General features: G+C 41.4%; 1 protein-coding gene across 1 annotated transcript in view; it reads left to right on the forward strand.

Annotated features, from left to right (window-relative positions):
- The window catches only part of LOC149450431 (uncharacterized), a 53,062-nt gene that overhangs the window by 13,228 nt on the left and 19,611 nt on the right, over positions 1–20,223 (forward strand). The window contains exons 4-8 of the mRNA XM_089691946.1: positions 24–5,831; positions 5,994–7,802; positions 10,127–10,381; positions 16,082–16,194; positions 19,671–19,890. Of these exons, the coding sequence (XP_089548072.1) occupies positions 24–5,831; positions 5,994–7,802; positions 10,127–10,381; positions 16,082–16,194; positions 19,671–19,890 (8,205 nt within the window). The remainder of the gene's footprint in view (positions 1–23; positions 5,832–5,993; positions 7,803–10,126; positions 10,382–16,081; positions 16,195–19,670; positions 19,891–20,223) is intronic.

Consider the following 20,223-nt stretch of genomic DNA (forward strand, 5'->3'; position numbering starts at 1 on the left):
AACTTCAAATGCTGATACTTTAGCTATCACTGGAAGTTTGTCAACATCCTTCTCTACAGAGTCATCTACATTATCTTCATCAACAGAGGGTATCTCCACTTCTCAGACTCAAAGCTCTTCAGTAACCTCAGCTCCTATAGAATCCACATCATTTTCATCATCTGTAAGCGTTACCGACACATCCATCACAACAGCAGAAAGTACCACTCCACTGGTGACAACATCATCTTCTATTTCTACAGATACATCTTCTGTAACAGTGGAGAGCACGACTCCAGGTGTGACAACATTGTCTTCAGTTTCCACTGCAACAGTTCCAGAATCCCTAACAACAAGTGCTGATACTTTAACAACTTCAAATGCTAATACTTCAACTATCACTGGAAGTTTGTCAACAGCCTTCTCTACAGAGTCATCTACATTATCTTCATCAACAGAGGGTATCTCCACTTCTCAGACTCAAAGCTCTTCAGTAACCTTAGCTCCTGTAGAATCCACATCATTTTCATCATCTGTAAGCAATACTGACACATCCATCACAACAGCAGAAAGTACCACTCCACTGGTGACAACATCATCTGTTTCTACAGTTACATCTACTGTAACAATGGAGAGCTCGACTCCAGGTGTGACAACATTGTCTTCAGTTTCCACTGGAACAGTTCCAGAATCCCTAACAACAAGTGTAGATACTTTAACAACTTCAAATGCTGATACTTCAGCAATCACTGGAAGTGTGTCAACAGCCTTCTCTACAGAGTCATCTACATTATCTTCATCAACAGAGGGTATCTCCACTTCTCAGGCTCAAAGCTCTTCAGTAACCTCACCTCCTGTAGAATCCACATCATTTTCATCTTCTGTAAGCGTTACCGACACATCCATCATAACAGCTGAAAGTACCACTCCACTGGTGACAACTTTATCTTCTGTTTCTACAGGATCTCTCCCAGAATCATTGACCACAAATGCTGCTTTAACATTATCATTTGCTGATACTTCAATAATAACAGCTACTTTGTCAACACCACAGTCAACCTTTTCAGAAACTCTGTCAACAGGAACAACAGACACAACTACAAGTGCTTTCCTAAGCTCTTCAGTTACCTCAACTATACCTGAATCTACATCATTGTTGTCATCTGTAAATCCTACAGATACTTCCACAACTCCAGGTGTGACAACATTGTCTTCAGTTTCCGGTGTAACAGTTCCAGAGTCCCTAACAACAAGTGTAGATACTTTAACAACTTCAAATGCTGATAGTTCAACTATCACTATTAGTTTGTCAACAGCCTCTACAGAATCATCTACCTTATCTTCATCAACAGAGGGTATCTCCAGTTCTCAAGCTCAAAGCTCTTCAGTAACCTCAGTTGCTGTAGATTCCACATCATTTTCATCAACTGTAAGTCTTTCTGATATGTCTGTCACAAACGTAGAAAGTACCACTCCACTGGTGACAACATCACCTGCTGTGTCTACTGAACCTTTCTCAGAATCATTGACCACAAGTGCTGATACAATATTGTCACTTGCCGATACTTCAATAACAACAGCTAGTTTGTCAACACCACAGTCAGTCTTTTTAGAAACCCTATCTACAGGAACAACAGAAACAACCACAAGTGCTTTCCAAAGCTCTTCAATGACTTCAAATATAGCTGAAGCTACATCATTGTTCTCATCTGTAAATCCTACAGACATTTCCACTGTAACACTGGAGAGCACGACTCCAGATGTGACGACATTGTCTTCAGTTTTCACTGGAACCATTCCAGAGTCCCTAACATCAAGTGCTGATACTTTAACAACTTCAAATGCTGATACTTCGATTATCACTAGTAGTTTGTCAACAGCCTTCTCTACAGAATCATCTACCTTATCTTCATCAACAGAGGGTATCTCCACTTCTCAGACTCAAAGCTCTTCAGTAACCTCAGCTCCTGTAGAATCCACATCATTTTCATCAACTGTAAGCCTTTCTGATACGTCCGTTACAACAGTAGAAAGTATCACTCCACTGGTGACAACATCATCTGCTGTGTCTACTGGATCTGTCTCAGAATCATTGACCACAAGTGCTGCTACAACATTGTCACTTGTCGATACTTCAATAACAACAGCTAGTTTGTCAACGCCACAGTCAACCTTTTCAGAAACTCTGTCTACAGGAACAACAGGCACAACCACAAGTGCCTTACTAAGCTCTTCATTGACCTCAACTATAGCTGAATCTACATCATTGTTGTCATCTGTAAATCCTACAGATATATCCACTGTAACAGTGGAAAGCACGACTCCAGGTGTGATGACATTGTCTTCAGTTTCCACTGCAACAGTTCCAGAATCCTTAACAGTAAGTGCAGATACTTTAACAACTTCAAATTCTGATACTTCAGCTATCACTGGAAGTTTGTCAACAGCCTTCTCTACAAAACCATCTACATTATCTTCATCAACAGAGGGTATCTCCACTTCTCAAAGTTCTTCAGTAACCTCATCATTTATGATAGTAGAAAGTACCACACCACTGGTGACAACATTATCTGCTGTTTCTTCTGGATCTCTCCCAGAACCATTTACCACAAGTGTAGCTACAACATTGTCACTTGCTGAGACTTCAGTACCTACAGAGATTACCTCAACTAAAGCTGAATCCACTTCAACGTTGTCATCTGTAAAGCCTAGTACAGCTAGCTCAAGCTCTACTGATCAATCAGCTTCAATCACAACTACAGCTTCATTAATACAAACAGGGTCTACTGCAGGCAGCAGTACAACTGAAAGCAAAATAGCAACATTTGATCAAACAAATTCTACTGCAACCAGTCCAACAACCACTTTCGAGGAATCAACTTCAACCACAACAACAGCATCCACGCTTTCAGGTTCTGCAACAATCCCTTTTGAGCAGTCATCCTTCGCCACAACAATGGCATCCACTGAAACAGATTCTATTATGACAAGCACAACAATCACCTCTGCACAATCAGAATTGACCACAACAATAGTATCCACACAAAGAGAGTCCACAGCAACCAGTACAACAACCACCCCTGAGCAATCAATGCAAACCACAACTACATATGCACAAACAGACTCAACTACAACTAACACATCTTCCCTTGGAATTACCAGTACAACTAATCCAAATACTGCTGCTCAATTTTTTTCAAGCACAGATAAAACAACATCCATACAAACAGAATCTACCACAGACAGCACTACAGCTAAACCTGTGGTAGAAACTACCTTATACACAACAACATTTTCACAAACAGGGTCTACCACAATCAGTACAACAGCCCCTTCTGACCAGTCAACATCGACCAAAATTACAGAATCCATATCAACAGGGTCAATGGCAACAAGTATAGCAAACCCTTCTGAGCAGCCAATCTTGACCACAACAACAGCATTCACACAAACTGGATCTACCACTAACAGTACAACAACCACTTCCACACAATCAACTCCAGCCACAACAACAGCATCCACACCAACAACATCCATGGCAACCAGTACAGCAAACCCTTCTGAGCAGTTAACAATCACAACAACAGCATCCACAAATACAGGGTCTACAGCACCCAATACAGCAACTACTTCTAATCAAACAACCTCGACCACAACAACAGCATCCACACAAACTGGGTCTATCATTAGCAGTACAACACCCACTTCCAATCAATCAACCTCAACCACAACAACAGCATCCACACCAACAGGGTCCACGACAACCAGTACAGGAAATCCTTCTATGCAGTCTTCGTTGACCACAACAACAGCATCCATATATACAGGGTCTACCACAACCAGTACAACAACCACTTCCAATCAATCAATCTTGACCACAACAACAACATCCCCACAAACAGGGTCTACCACAACCAGTACAACTACCCCTTCTGTACAATCATCGTCGACCTCAACGAGTATAACATCCACTTCTGGAAAGGTTCCAACAATTGGCTCAACTCTTTCTACCACAACAACTACAAACCCTGCAACTACTAATACCTCTACTGCAACTACCACCACTAGTACAACACCAACTACTCCTACTTTTGCTACAACCACCCCCACTACTACACCATCTACTACTACAACAACCACCACCGCTACCACAACAACTACAAGCCCTACAACTACTAATACCTCTACTGCATCCACACCAACAACATCCATGGCAACCAGTACAGCAAACCCTTCTGAGCAGTTAACGAACACAACACCCAACAGTACAACACCCACTTCCAATCAATCAACCACGACCACAACAACAGCATCCACACCAACAAGGTCCACGACAACCAGTACAGCAAACCCTTCTATGCAGTCTTCGTTGACCACAACAGCATCCATATATACAGGGTCTACCACAACCAGTACAACAACCACTTCCACACAATCAGCCCTGACCACAACAACAGCATCCACACCAACAACATCCATGGCAACCAGTACAGCAAACCCTTCTGAGCAGTTAACGATCACAACAACAGCATCCACAAATACAGGGTCTACAGCACCCAATACAGCAACTACTTCTAATCAAACAACCTCGACCACAACAACAGCATCCACACAAACTGGGTCTATCATTAGCAGTACAACACCCACTTCCAATCAATCAACCTCAACCACAACAACAGCATCCACACCAACAGGGTCCACGACAACCAGTACAGGAAATCCTTCTATGCAGTCTTCGTTGACCACAACAACAGCATCCATATATACAGGGTCTACCACAACCAGTACAACAACCACTTCCAATCAATCAATCTTGACCACAACAACAACATCCCCACAAACAGGGTCTACCACAACCAGTACAACTACCCCTTCTGTACAATCATCGTCGACCTCAACGAGTATAACATCCACTTCTGGAAAGGTTCCAACAATTGGCTCAACTCTTTCTACCACAACAACTACAAACCCTGCAACTACTAATACCTCTACTGCAACTACCACCACTAGTACAACACCAACTACTCCTACTTTTGCTACAACCACCCCCACTACTACACCATCTACTACTACAACAACCACCACTGCTACCACAACAACTACAAGCCCTGCAACTACTAATACCTCTACTGCATCCACACCAACAACATCCATGGCAACCAGTACAGCAAACCCTTCTGAGCAGTTAACGAACACAACACCCAACAGTACAACACTCACTTCCAATCAATCAACCACGACCACAACAACAGCATTCACACCAACAGGGTCCACGACAACCAGTACAGCAAACCCTTCTATGCAGTCTTCGCTGACCACAACAGCATCCATATATACAGGGTCTACCACAACCAGAACAACAACCACTTCCACACAATCAAACCTGACCACAACAACAGCATCCACACCAACAACATCCATGGCAACCAGTACAGCAAACCCTTCTGAGCAGTTAACGATCACAACACCCAACAGTACAACACCCACTTCCAATCAATCAACCACGACCACAACAACAAAATCCCCACAAACAGGGTCTACCACAACCAGTACAACTACCCCTTCTGTACAATCATCGTTGACCTCAACGAGTATAACATCCACTTCTGGAAAGGTTCCAACAATTGGCTCAGCTCTTTCTACCACAACAACTACAAGCCCTGCAACTACTAATACCTCTACTGAAACTACCACCACTAGTACAACACCAACTACTCCTACTTTTGCTACAACCACCCCCACTACTACACCATCTACTACTACAACAACCACCACCGCTACCACAACAACTACAAGCCCTGCAACTACTAATACCTCTACTGCATCCACACCAACAACATCCATGGCAACCAGTACAGCAAACCCTTCTGAGCAGTTAACGAACACAACACCCAACAGTACAACACCCACTTCCAATCAATCAACCACGACCACAACAACAGCATCCACACCAAGAGGGTCCACGACAACCAGTACAGCAAACCCTTCTATGCAGTCTTCGTTGACCACAACAGCATCCATATATACAGGGTCTACCACAACCAATACAACAACCACTTCCACACAATCAACCCTGACCACAACAACAGCATCCACACCAACAACATCCATGGCAACCAGTACAGCAAACCCTTCTGAGCAGTTAACGATCACAACACCCAACAGTACAACACCCACTTCCAATCAATCAACCACGACCACAACAACAGCATCCACACCAACAGGGTCCACGACAACCAGTACAGCAAACCCTTCTATGCAGTCTTCGTTGACCACAACAGCATCCCCACAAACAGGGTCTACCACAACCAGTACAACTACCCCTTCTGTACAATCATCGTCGACCTCAACAAGTATAACATCCACTTCTGGAAAGGTTCCAACAACTGGCTCAACTCTTTCTACCACAACAACTACAAGCCCTGCAACTACTAATACCTCTACTGCAACTACCACCACTAGTACAACACCAACTACTCCTACTTTTGCTACAACCACCCCCACTACTACACCATCTACTACTACAACAACCACCACCGCTACCACAACAACTACAAGCCCTGCAACTACTAATACCTCTACTGCATCCACACCAACAACATCCATGGCAACCAGTACAGCAAACCCTTCTGAGCAGTTAACTAACACAACACCCAACAGTACAACACCCACTTCCAATCAATCAACCACGACCACAACAACAGCATCCACACCAACAGGGTCCACAACAACCAGTACAGCAAACCCTTCTATGCAGTCTTCGTTGACCACAACAGCATCCATATATACAGGGTCTACCACAACCAGTACAACAACCACTTCCACACAATCAGCCCTGACCACAACAACAGCATCCACACCAACAACATCCATGGCAACCAGTACAGCAAACCCTTCTGAGCAGTTAACGAACACAACACCCAACAGTGCAACACCCACTTCCAATCAATCAACCACGACCACAACAACAGCATCCACACCAACAGGGTCCACGACAACCAGTACAGCAAACCCTTCTATGCAGTCTTTGTTGACCACAACAGCATCCATATATACAGGGTCTACCACAACAAGTACAACAACCACTTCCACACAATCAACCCTGACCACAACAACAGCATCCACACCAACAACATCCATGGCAACCAGTACAGCAAACCCTTCTGAGCAGTTAACAATCACAACACCCAACAGTACAACACCCACTTCCAATCAATCAACCACGACCACAACAACAGCATCCACACCAACAGGGTCCACGACAACCAGTACAGCAAACCCTTCTATGCAATCTTCGTTGACCACAACAGCATCCATACATACAGGGTCTACCACAACCAGTACAACAACCACTTCCAATCAATCAATCTTGACCACAACAACAACATCCCCACAAACAGGGTCTACCACAACCAGTACAACTACCCCTTCTGTACAATCATCGTCGACCTCAACGAGTATAACATCCACTTCTGGAAAGGTTCCAACAATTGGCTCAACTCTTTCTACCACAACAACTACAAGCCCTGCAACTACTAATACCTCTACTGCAACTACCACCACTAGTACAACGCCAACTACTCCTACTTTTGCTACAACCACCCCCACTACTACACCATCTACTACTACAACAACCACCACCGCTACCACAACAACTACAAGCCCTGAAACTACTAATACCTCTACTGCAACTACCACCACTAGTACAACGCCAACTACTCCTACTTCTGCTACAACCACCACCGCTACTACACCAACTACTACTACAACAACCACCACCACTACTACAACAACTACTACTACAACAGCCTCTTCACTTTGCGGTAAGTTATCATTGTATTATAGATAGTAAAAGTATTTAAAAAGTAGAAAGATGCATGTGCTTGGAGAAATAGATCATTCCCTTATAAAGTATATGTATTATCCGAGATCGCTTCGGCCAGGAGTATGGCTAACTACAACTTTTAAGCATATGCTGAAATTAACTTTCGGTTTAATTCAGCCAAACACGTTCCAGGTGCATCAAACAAAAAGGTGTGCAAAGTGTTATTTTTTTTTTCTTTAGAAAGCAGCCACAACCTGAGTAGAAAAGCATGCTGTAGAGAAGTGCCCTAATTATTTAGATAGATTAGGGGAGGGTTTTAACCCCTGCTAGTTTTGTGCAATCTGTGTACCTTTGCGGAGATTCCACTTCACTTCCTGCTCCATTATTACAGCAAGAAGTAAGAAGGAATCCATCCAACATTAAGGAAATCCTGTCTTAAAGAGTTATCACCAGAACTAGTGTCCCTTTTGGAAGATTTCCCCTTTATTCCTGTTCTGGACACAACTCCAAAGTTGGGATTTCCTCTCACTTTTAGGCTCGGTTCACACTACTGCGACCTGAAAGTCGCATGACTTAAAGTGCGACTTTGCCAGGTGACTTCCTGGCAATTTGCTGTCGACTTCAGTACGATTCTGATGTGACTTGATGCACGACTTTCATGTCATGCGACTTTGGCTGAGTAATCTTCCTGTAATGTCGTATCCAAATTACATCGATATAGATGAGCATCCGACTTGGAGGCAACTTCAGTTAAAGTCTATGGGCACAATTCGGATAGACGTTGCCTTGATGTAGTACAGGAACCTTTTCTAAAGTCAGAGTGACTTCAGTAGTGCTAATTAAGACAGCTCTCATTTACTAACATGGGATTTCACTAGTCATGCGACTTGGGGTCTCACAACTAGGATCCCGAGTCGCAGCAGTGTGAACCGAGCCTCAATCTTAATGACAATGTTTGCCAGGACAAAAAGAGAGAGAGTGTACCTCCGTAATGAGGATACAATCATCAATAAAAGGCCAACAGGCATCCTAATCCCTCTCCATCATTTCCAAAACTAAAGAAAAATGGCTTTAGCTGAACTGTAGGAAAGGCAAACAATGTGAGAACCACGCTTGCTTGGAGAGCATCCAAGAAATCATGAAAATAGTTCCACCTTGCTATAAGCTCGGTTCCATTAAATCAGTGCTTCAATTATTTTCTGTCATGCCCCCCCTAGGAAGAAGAAAACATTTTGCGCCCCCCCGCGCGACTGTAAATAGTATTTTTGCAGCAGCACCTCTGCACTGCACACTTACCGGCTTTTCCCTCACTCGATTTTCGCGGGTCCGCTCAGCTCCGCCTCCTCGCCCGTGATTGGCCGCCTGTGTACATTTCCTGAGCTACAGTTCTGGCGGCCAATCACCAGTGAGGAGGCGGAGCCGAGCAGCAGGAGTGAGAGAGTGGCCGGAGTGACGGAAGGAGCAGCGCTTCCTGGATGGATCATCGTGGGAGCCAGGTAAGAGACAGCAGCCCTCTGCCCACCCCTGTACTTAGTGTCCCTTCTGTCGGAAGGGGGGGGGATGGTGGCGGCACTCGTGCCCCCCCTGGGGGGCACGCCCCACTATTTGAGAAGCACTGCATTAAATGTAGCTTTGATACTTAAAGCGGTTGATTTACTGAAGGCAAATAGGCTATTCACTCCACACTTTGCAAGGGATTTTTTTTCCCCTGAGCTCAGTGAATGAGGTGAAGTTCTGCTGACGTCTATCATCCAATCAGGTCCAAGAGAAAATGCTGTTTTTTTTTATTTTACTTGCACAAGATTGGGTATTCTTTGAAAACTGAAATTCCACCACATTCACTACGCTCTGCGGAAAATTCCCTGGCACAGTGAAACTTTCCTTACAAAGTGGACAGCCTGTTTGCCTTTAATAAATGTACCCCATTGTGTCATAAGTTTTTGAAGCTACATTTGTAATCAGTTTAGAGTCTGATAAAAATGAGATTAGATATACACTTTACTGAAACATCAAGCTGGCCAGACATGATACCATTTTCTAATTTCATTTCTTTCATATTTACCTTCAACTATGTAGTACAAGGGCCTGCCTGACTGCATACAAATTGAAAGTGTTTAGGTTTGGCCTCATATTATATGGTTTTGGTAAATCTAAAGGAATATTGTAAAAGAAAATTGCATGATGTATGGCCAGCCTCAGTTTATATGTTTCCAAACTTTGCATGACAAGAGATCAGGGTATGATTATTTGCTCAAGGGGAGGCCAGTAACTTGCAAATCTTTAAATGGCAGATTGGTGAATTTTGTGTGTTTCTTTTTGCAGCAAAAGCATCGCTTTCTGTGCAATTCTTGAACATCACCAGCGATACGATTATAATTAAATTGATTAAAGAAGGGGCATCAGCAAATGCTCAGTACAATGTCCAATTGTCCACTGAGGGCGTCATTAAGCAACTCGTTACTACGACTGCATCCACTGTCACCTTCTCAGACCTTCTTCCATCAATACAGTATGTCATCTATGCCCAACAAAATTCCTGTCCACAGAAAGCAAAATTCAACACCACCATCTGGACAAGTAAGTGGAATGTGTTTTATGGATGAACTTTTCTTGTTTTGTCCAAAAAAAAAGCCAAGACAATTTTAAAAGTTGAAAACAAAGCTATTGCATTAATATACAGTATAAAAGTAACTTCTTGGGACTAAGTGTAGGATACATGCAAGTGGTTTCATCAGTTTTTGTTTTTTAACCACTTCCTGTCCGGACACTTTTACCCCCTTCCTGACCAGGGCAATTTTCAGCTTTCAGCGCTATCACACTTTGAATGACAACTGCGCGGTCATGCCACACTGTACCCAAATGAATTTTTTACCATTTTTTTGAGACAGATAAAGCTTTATTTTGGTGGTATTTATTCACTGCTGGGATTTTATTTTTTTTGCTATGTAAATGATAAAGTCCAAAAATTTTGAAAAAAAGTGTTTTTTTTTTAAATTTTGCAAATAAACAATATTTCATCATAAATCTTGGCCAAAATTTATTCCGTTATCTTTTTAGTAAAAAAAAAATCCAAATTAGTTTATAACCAAAAATTATAATTTTTAAATATTTTTTTTACATTTTTATTTTATTTTTTTATATTATTATTTTTTATTTTTATTTTTTTTTTCTACATACTGTCACCCTAGCAGTACAGTGTCACCATGGTGACACTGTACTACTTGTGGGGGGTGATGAAGATTTTTTTTTTTTTACACTGATTGCTTTTACACCCATATAGGATGTAAAAGCAATCATTTCTCTTTCTCTCTGTCTGCATTCTACAGTCATTGAAAAATACAGAGTGAGCTGTGATTGGTCACAGCTTGTCACATGGTACAAGGCTGTTGTGAATAGCCTTGTACCATGTGACCTCTGTAATCATTCACAGATTTCAAACGTAGTAAGCAATGATGTCACAAGTGACATCTTGCTTGCTACTTTGCATGTGATCACTGATTGGCCAATCAGTGACCACATGATCGGGACCTCGTACAGAGGTCCCGTCCGACGATCGGTGTTTCACTGTGTCCGGAGGACACAGCGGGCACCGGATCGCGGTGCTGCGCGCTCCAGGGAGCGCGCACAAGCAGGGTGCGGGGAGGCCGTTTATAAACGGCCACCCGACTCTGGACTGCCACCGTCCGGCCGTTTATATACAACAGCCAGTCGGGAAGTAGTTAAGAGTCATGAACTGGATGGACTTTTGTCTTTTTTCAGTCAGACTAACTATGTAACTATGACTTAAAAATTAATTAGGTATGCTCATTCCTCCTGACCCCATTTCCCACCAAAAGACACACACATTGCATGACATGGATTTAAACCAGCAACATAAATAATTTGTTAACATACATTTTACCATAATAAATGCCAAAACACCTGTATAAAACATTTAAACAGTAAATCGTTCTGTACAACCAGATCAAAAAACAACCATGGACTGATGCTTAGCTGTTACTGTGATTAAAACAGAAGGGGATCTTAGAAAGCAAATTTATATAAACCACAGCTCTACTTATCCAACTAGACCATACTGCTTCATGGGCACTTTTTAGGAATAGCATGTAACACCGCCCCATGAGACCTCGCCCAAAGGAACACCATCAATGTCAACCACCATGGGGAATCTCAGTAACGCCAGATAGGAACCCCAACTTCTGATGTAATATTTAATCACTTTACTTTCAAGACCTCTTCCTCGCCAATGTACCGTATCAATTTTAGAGATGTGTGATCCATTTTGTTACGAATCTAAATTTGGGCTAAAGTTTCGTTATTTGGAGATTTGGATGTATCAGAATCTTCAAATCCCAATAGTAATGAATATGAACAAATCCAAAATAAATGATAAGGAAACAACTAATTAATTAGTATTAATTTGTTTTATAAAAGTATAAAAGTGAAATAAGATGATGATTCCTACTTATTGTGTTTGGGTTGGATAAATCCATCAGAATCTCCCAATCATAACATAACAAATGAATCCAAAATTAATTTTGTTCCATTCGTTATTTCATTTCCATTTCATTTTTATTTTGCATTACCATTTTTCATTATTAAACGCAAACGGAAACAAATTGCATGACATATAAGGTATAAAAGTGAAATAAGATGATGATTCCTACCTATTGAGTTTGGGTTGGGTGCAGGTGGATCCATCAGAATCTCCAAATCATAACATAACAAATGAATCCAAAATTAATTTAGTCCCGTTCATTCTTTCGTATGCATATAACTCCAGTCAATATCATCCAATCAGCTCATTCCATTTGTCTTTGTGGGTGGGACTATCAGGGATGACTCAAAGTGCATAAGTAATCTCCAGAAATAACAAATCAACATGCTAAAATGAATATAGCCAATCTTCCAAAATAACTTCCGAAAACACAAATTGATTCAGAACAATCCCAATATATGAATCAAATCCGGATATACGAAACAGATTCCAAAAATGAATCATTGTAACATAATAAAAATGACAAGATGAAATGATTTACTTAACAAATGAATCTGAAATAAAACAAAACTAATATTTCCATCGTGCACATCTCTAATCAATGTATTCCAACCTGCCATAACGTTGATGGGTGGGTGGATGGGAAAACCTTTTAATGTCTACTCTGTCTAGCTCCTGAGGCCTCCTCACAGCTTCTCCTACTCAATAATTTGACCAGACAATAGGTATATTCCTTCCCAAACTTCTTTCCTAGACTTGTTGCCCGGCCCCCCCTTCGATCCTTCCACCCCTCCACCCTTGTTGTTGTAGCCCTTTTTGCTAGTTTTGCCCTAACTGCACTTGGGCAACTATCTTCCACATAGGAAACGCCTTAGTCATCACAAACCACTCAACCCTCTGCTGGAGATGTAGCCAGAAGCCAAATATCACATCTAGACATCTGGGTAGCTGTTTTTTTACTGTTTATATTTAATTGAACAATTTTGATTTAACACATTTTAAGGAGGTTGGGCTGCTAATGAAAAGGAAATGTGATTGCTAAATTATTTTGTTTGCTCAGCATCCTTGGTTTTTGCACTGTACTACTTTAGACCCCTTTTACACAAAGTGGTTCAATCGGGTCTGCCTGTCCGTTTTTCAGATGGACCTGATTGAACCCTCCATTCACCCTTATGGACCAACTATGGAAGGGAATCCTTCCCCCTTCTGTCTTGGTGGATTGGATCAGAGGGCAGTTGGGTGTAAACGAAGAGAGGCCACTCTCAGCCACCCATGAAGCTGAGCAAGCTAAAATTGAGCGGATATTAACCTGTCGTCCACCAGCTTTGCTCCAATCAGCAGGGAATCAGCGGACAGATCCTTGCTGATCAAAACAGAGTCCGTACCGTGTGAAAGGAGCCTTAATTCCCTTTGAGCACTTTCGTGACTCAGTATTTGTTGTGCATGTAATCCCCGTGAACAGGGCTCAATGTATTCACTGTTTTGTTTGGAAAGTATGTGCGGAAATATCATTACTCAAACAGGCAAAGATCACTCTCCAGGACATACATGTGCATTCCATCATTTTATGAAGTTTAATCCTCTTGCTGAAAGCACAAAGAGTTTTGGTCACAAAAAAAGGGCCATGTTCTAAGAAAATATGCTCTAACTGCTGTTTTGTCATATTGGGACATATAAATGTCTTGTCCCTTTGGCCATTTTTTAAACCATGTCTTTCAAAAAGCATGGAGGAAATTAAAGTGGCATGCAGGTCTTCTTTTAATGTCCCTTGCACACATGAAAGTGAATATTTTTTTCACAACCTGTGCTTTCAGTAAAATTATCAGCAAAGTAAGCACAAATGTTCAGTTCCAATCACAGAGTTCAAGAAACCTCAAGGGCAAAGGTAGGGACCAGGGGCGGACTGAAAACTTATGGGGCCCCCGGGAAATAGGGGATCATGGGGCCCCTGTATCCTTGCCCAAACTCAAAAAAGCCTATGAAAAAGGTACCAGGGGCATCTCATGGGGTCCCCTACTGACCCCGGGCCCTCGGGCAGTGCCCGAGTTTCCAAATGGTCAGTCCGCTCCTGGTAGGGACACATCCAGTGCTGTTGGGGCAGCTGGAACTATGTCCTGCCACTCAACACCCCCTACCCTGAGCCCCATAATGCATTTCTTTAATAACTATCTAGACCTTATGCTCAATGGCAGTCACCAGACCAACCTTGTGTAGTGTTAGTGAAAATAAACAAAATGTAATTCGTCAAATCACTCCCTAGCAACTGTACGGTATAATTGTAGGTATAAATCATATAAAATGTATCAATATAGGACTATAAACTAAAAAACAGTGTAAAAACCATCCAAAGGTGCAGTCATATATGCTAAAAAGTGTAAAAACAATAATAAAAATATACGGAAATATAAAATAGCATATAAAAAACTAAATCTATGCTCTTGACCCTTCACTCAACCCTAGCAGCTGTATGACTAAAAAAATGTGAACATATGTATAAATAATACAAATCATAATATTATTAGTAATAATAATAAATGGAAATAACATGAACAAATTTATTTGCATATATTATTAGTTACATTTTGTGTTGATATATTTTTTAAGACCAACCTTGTTATAATCATCTAAAGAAGGAACAGGAACAGAAACTGTAAAAAAGACAGACTGTGAATATGTTTTTGTTCTTGTCTATGTCTGTGTTGAAGAGATTTGTCATAATTTCCTGTGTTAATGGGAAATTATGGTAAATCTCCAGAACAGGAACAGGGACAGTAATCAAAGCCTGATGGAGGAATCTGTTCAAAATGAACTGAAAAAACTTTCATTTGAGTTGGGCTTTAGATTACATTTTGTTTTCTTTATAGCAATTTTTTAATGCCATTTGTTTAACTAAAATAGAGCTTCTTGACAGTTCTAAGTGCAGAAAGTGCCAAAGGCACTTAAGAATGGAGGTCCATATTTTCATGTTGAGTCATATCAGTGATGACAATGCCAAAATGACAATGCCTACAGCTAGGAGTCGCAGTCAACCTATGGCCATGTCATCCACAGTAACTGACCTTGCATGACATACCACTCATCCTGATTGATGATAATTGCTCCTTTTTCCACTTGTACCTCCTGTAGCTCCCCTGGCCCTCCTCACACACTCTATTTACATTTCCCATTGTCATTTTATGACCTCACTCACTCCTAGCAATACCACACCTGCAACCTACGGATGGAAACTTCAGCTGTAAATTTTGCTACAATGTTTGAAAATAAAATCTTATTATTGATACACCTTTGATGGTTAGTGATATTGGCCATTGATGGTCAATGATGGTGACCAATGATGGTGACCACTGATGGCCATAGAGGCCATTTTTGGTCATTGTTGGTGGCCATTAGTGGTCAATGATGGTGACCATTGATGTTCAATGTTGGTGACCATTGATGGTCAATGATGGTGGCTATTAGTGATCAGTGATGGTAACCATTGATAGTGCTGCTGATCTCCTCTAGTCTCATTCAGCTATTTACTGTCCAGATGGATTTGCTCCAGTGTCTACTGCACATCTGTGCTCTGGACCTATATTTGATAGTGACAGTGGTCAATGATGGACACCATTGTTGGTCAACGATGATGACCATTGGTGGTCAATGATAGTGGCCATTGGTAGTCAAAGATGGTGATAGTGATTGGCTTCATATTTACTTCCTGGCTTGGGTTTTATTTGTTGCAATTACTAACATTGGGCTTGGTTCTAATTTGATCTGTTTTCAATTTTCTCCCCCAGCTGCAAGAGTATATACTGCACAAATAAAAGTGACTAACCAGGAATACAAGACTGATTACAAAAATCCGAGCAGCAACGCATTCAAAGACTTTCAAAAAAATTTTATCACAGAGGTATGAAGAGTCCATTGTTACATATTACGGTCTGATTTGGGGGGTGTTCATTTGAGATATTGGTGCTGATTTACTGATTATTTTACCTTCTGGCTAACATTGTGACCTGTCATTAACCTACAGCTTTTCTGTTGCCTGAAATCACTGGTGCACATGAGGTTCTGGACCTCTGACTTGAATTCTGACTTTTTTCTTACACACACCCTTCCCTAGCACTCAATAGCTGATATTTGGAGTCTGTTTTTAAAAACAATTCACAGAGATACTCATTCCGTGAATCTTTTTTGGGCTATTTTCTTTCCTGCTTGAATGCTATTCATACAGAAAGCAGTGAATCGGGAAAATAACATATCATGGCCACTAGATGGAGTTGAGGATCATAAATAATAAATTCATATTTACTGTGATTGTCAGCTCCAACTAGTGGCCATGATGTGCTATATTCCCAGTCCACTCTATTCTATCATTTGATTTGCCCCACATTTGCACAGAACTATTGTGCATGCAGTTTCTCAGGACAACTAGCTCTTATTTTTTTCTTTAATGAAAGCACCCCTTGGTATAGGTTATATACTGTATATCTTTATTACTTCTACTGACTACCATGCCAAAAGGTTTTGTGTATGAGTTGTAATGATACCGTGTCTTATCTCTCAGCAGGTCAGACAGGGTTTTCCGTCTTCTAGCCAGAGGCCATGTAACCTTTGTCTAGGCTTTAAATAGCACAAGGAAACATGAAAGAGGAACTTTTTTTTGCAATGTGGACATGTGCCCTACCGGGGCGGACTGACAACTCATGGGGCCCCCGGGCAATAGGGGATCATGGGGCCCCTGTGTCTTTTCCCAAACTCAAAAAAACCTATGAAAAAGGTACCAGGGGCATCTCATGGGGCCCCCTACTGACCCCGGGTCCTCAGGCAGTGCCCGAGTTTCCAAGTGGTCAGTCCGCCCCTGTGCCCTACTAATCTATACAAAGCATGATTTGCAGTGACAGCTTAACTTTCAAATGTTTTAGATTTTTACACAGGTTGAATTTACTCATACTTTCAAATCTTCTTTTGGCAAGTAACACACATGCTGTAGCTTAGTGAATTGGGTCTGGACTAAACTTTGCAGTGTGTCTTCATAACCAGATCTCAAAGGATATTGCGTGTCATTACATGACGTTACAGCTCAAAGAGTAATATTTACTTAAAAAGAGAACAAACCATGACTGGTGACCTTGGGTTTCATTGTAGACCGTGTTTACCTTTTCATTCCTTTGTGAAAGAGCAAGTGAATGTATATATTCCAGATGTTGGTCAGTCAATTGTGCTGTGTATGAGTACAAGCAAATTATATATGAGTTTTATATAAGCTGAAAAAAGTTTCTAGAGAATTATTCATAGTTGGGGAACTGAGCTTTACTGCCCATATACAGAAATATTTAGGAAAAGCACCTATGCTCTATACCAGGGGTAGGCAACCTGTGCCTCTCTAGCTGTTGTGGAACTACATTTCCCATGAGGCATTGCAAAGATTACAAAACTGACAGTTGCAGCTATGACTTGCAGAGGCATAATGGAACTTGTAGTCCTGTGGCTCTCAGGTTGCCTACCCCTGCTCTATACCAACCATTCTCAACTAGGTTTCCTCCAGAAGTTGCAAAGGTTGAGCTGTGACAATTGGTGGTGCCTGCAAAGCTCTACGACTAACACCATTTGGGAAAGCCAACAGCATGACACAAATTATATTTTTAGCTTTTTGTACAGGTGACAATCTTACCAAACACCACTCTAAGAGTGGCAGTCTGCTAGTGACCCCCAGTGTTAGGGAAATTCTTCCCATTGTCAACCAATGTAAGGGGCACTCTTCCCACTGATCACCAATGTAAGGAGCATTCTTCCCACTGGCCACCAATGTAAGAAGCATTCTTCCCACTGACCATCATTGTAAGAAGCTTTCTTCCCACTGACCACCAGTGTAAGAAGCATTCTTCCCACTGACCACCAATGTAAGGAGTATTCTTCCCACTGACCACCAATGTAAGGAGCATTCTTCTTACTGACCACCAATGTAAGGAGCATTCTTCCCAATGACCACCAATGTAAGAAGCATTCTTCCCACTGACCATCATTGTAAGAAGCATTCTTCCCACTGACCACCAATGTAAGGAGCATTCTTCTTACTGACCACCAATGTGAGAAACATTCTTCCCACTGACCACCAATGTAAGGAGCATTCTTCCCACTGGCCACCAATGTGAGGAGCATTCTTCCCACTGGGTACCAATGTAAGGAGCATTCTTCCCACTGACCATCATTGTAAGGAGCATTGTTCCCACTGACCACCGATGTAAGGGACAATCTTCCCAATGACCACTAATAAAAGGGGCATTCTTCCTACTAATCACCACTGTAGGAAGCATCATGCTGGTGTACCATGATCTGTGGATATAGTAATTCATTAACAGAAGTTTCTTCAGAATGTAAAGTTATTTCAAGGGTCCCTTGGTGTTAAAAAGTTTGAAAAATACAGCTGAAGAACGTTCAAGTGTATTTTAGAAATATCATATAATTGCACTGAAACTTCAGAAATAGATATGCAGTCAGACTTTGTATTAGCTACCTCCATTTTCCTAGTCTCCCCTCCACTTTCCTGTGTCCTGGTTGTCTGAATATGACTGTGCAGTCCAATAAGCACCAGCATTGGACCCTGTGCACTTAGTACAGTGCAACAGGGCTCATCCAACATGTCTTCTCCCCATCTTTGCAATACATGTCTTGTGTTGAGAGGTGTGACTGTTACTCAGCTCTGCCGGCACGGTCAAAAATCATAAACTGTTGGGATACAGGACTAGGAAGACATACAAAGGTGTGAGAGTAAAAGTGGTTGTAAAGAAAAATAATTAAACAAAATAACAAACATGTCTATAATTACTTGCTGTGTGCAATAGAATTGCACAGCGTGTCCCTGATCCCCTTCTTCTTGGGTCCACCGCCGGTTCTCCTGGCTCCTCCCCTCTTGCTGGTGCCCCCAATAGGATGCTGATTCCCATAGGGGCACTCTTGCAGGCTCGTTTCCTAGTCCCACAGCTGCGTCCATTTAACCAGACAGCGGAACGCGGCCCTCGTCATTGGAGTTGATTGACAATAGTGGGAGCCAATGGCTAATGCAGCTATCGATCTGCCCAGTGAGGAGGTACAAAGCCAAGAGAGCTGCAGCTCTCGTGCACAGTGCTGGACCACGATGGGGCTCAGGTAAGTATAAGAGGGGGGGCAGGGGGGATTCTTTTCACAGAAGGTTTTTTAACTTAATGTATAGAAAGAATTGAGTTAAAACAACTTTGAGGCTTTCAAACCACTTTAATTTGGCAATACCTGCAAGTTTGACAATTTAATAATGGAAGTTACTTTTTTAATATTGATGTAGTTGCCCTTAGGGAGTAATTGTTTTTGGACACACATTCTAATCTATTCTTTTTATCTTCTTCCCAGCTGCTTAGGTTTTTGAGTGCCCTCCTGCGAGGTTATATTGAGATAGGCAGAATGCGCATTGTGTTGAAGAGTCTGACTCCCGGTAGCGTCGTTGTGGATTATATCATTGTCACAAATGTTGTCGATAACTTCACAGTGGCGAACATTACCCAAGATTTCACCGATGCGCTGAACCAGAGCACGTCGCTGATCATTGATCCAAAATCATACATATTCAATGGTAAACCAGAAATTCTATCCATGGATAGAAAATTATCTATCTATCTATCTATCTATCTGTATTCTATCTATCTATCTATCTATCTATCTATCTATCTATCTGTCTATCTATATGTATTCTATCTATCTATCTATATGTATTATATCTATCTATCTATCTATCTATCTATATGTATTCTATCTATCTATCTATCTATATGTATTCTATCTATCTATCTATCTATCTATCTATCTATATGAATTCTATCTATCTATCTATCTATATGTATTCTATCTATCTATCTATCTATCTATCTATCTATCTATCTATCTATATGTATTCTATCTATCTATC

The sequence above is a fragment of the Staurois parvus genome, unplaced genomic scaffold (genome assembly GCF_062004578.1).
Source record: "Staurois parvus isolate SC_StPar_1 unplaced genomic scaffold, SC_StPar_1.0 ptg000574l, whole genome shotgun sequence".
Classification (NCBI taxonomy): Eukaryota; Metazoa; Chordata; class Amphibia; order Anura; family Ranidae; genus Staurois; species Staurois parvus.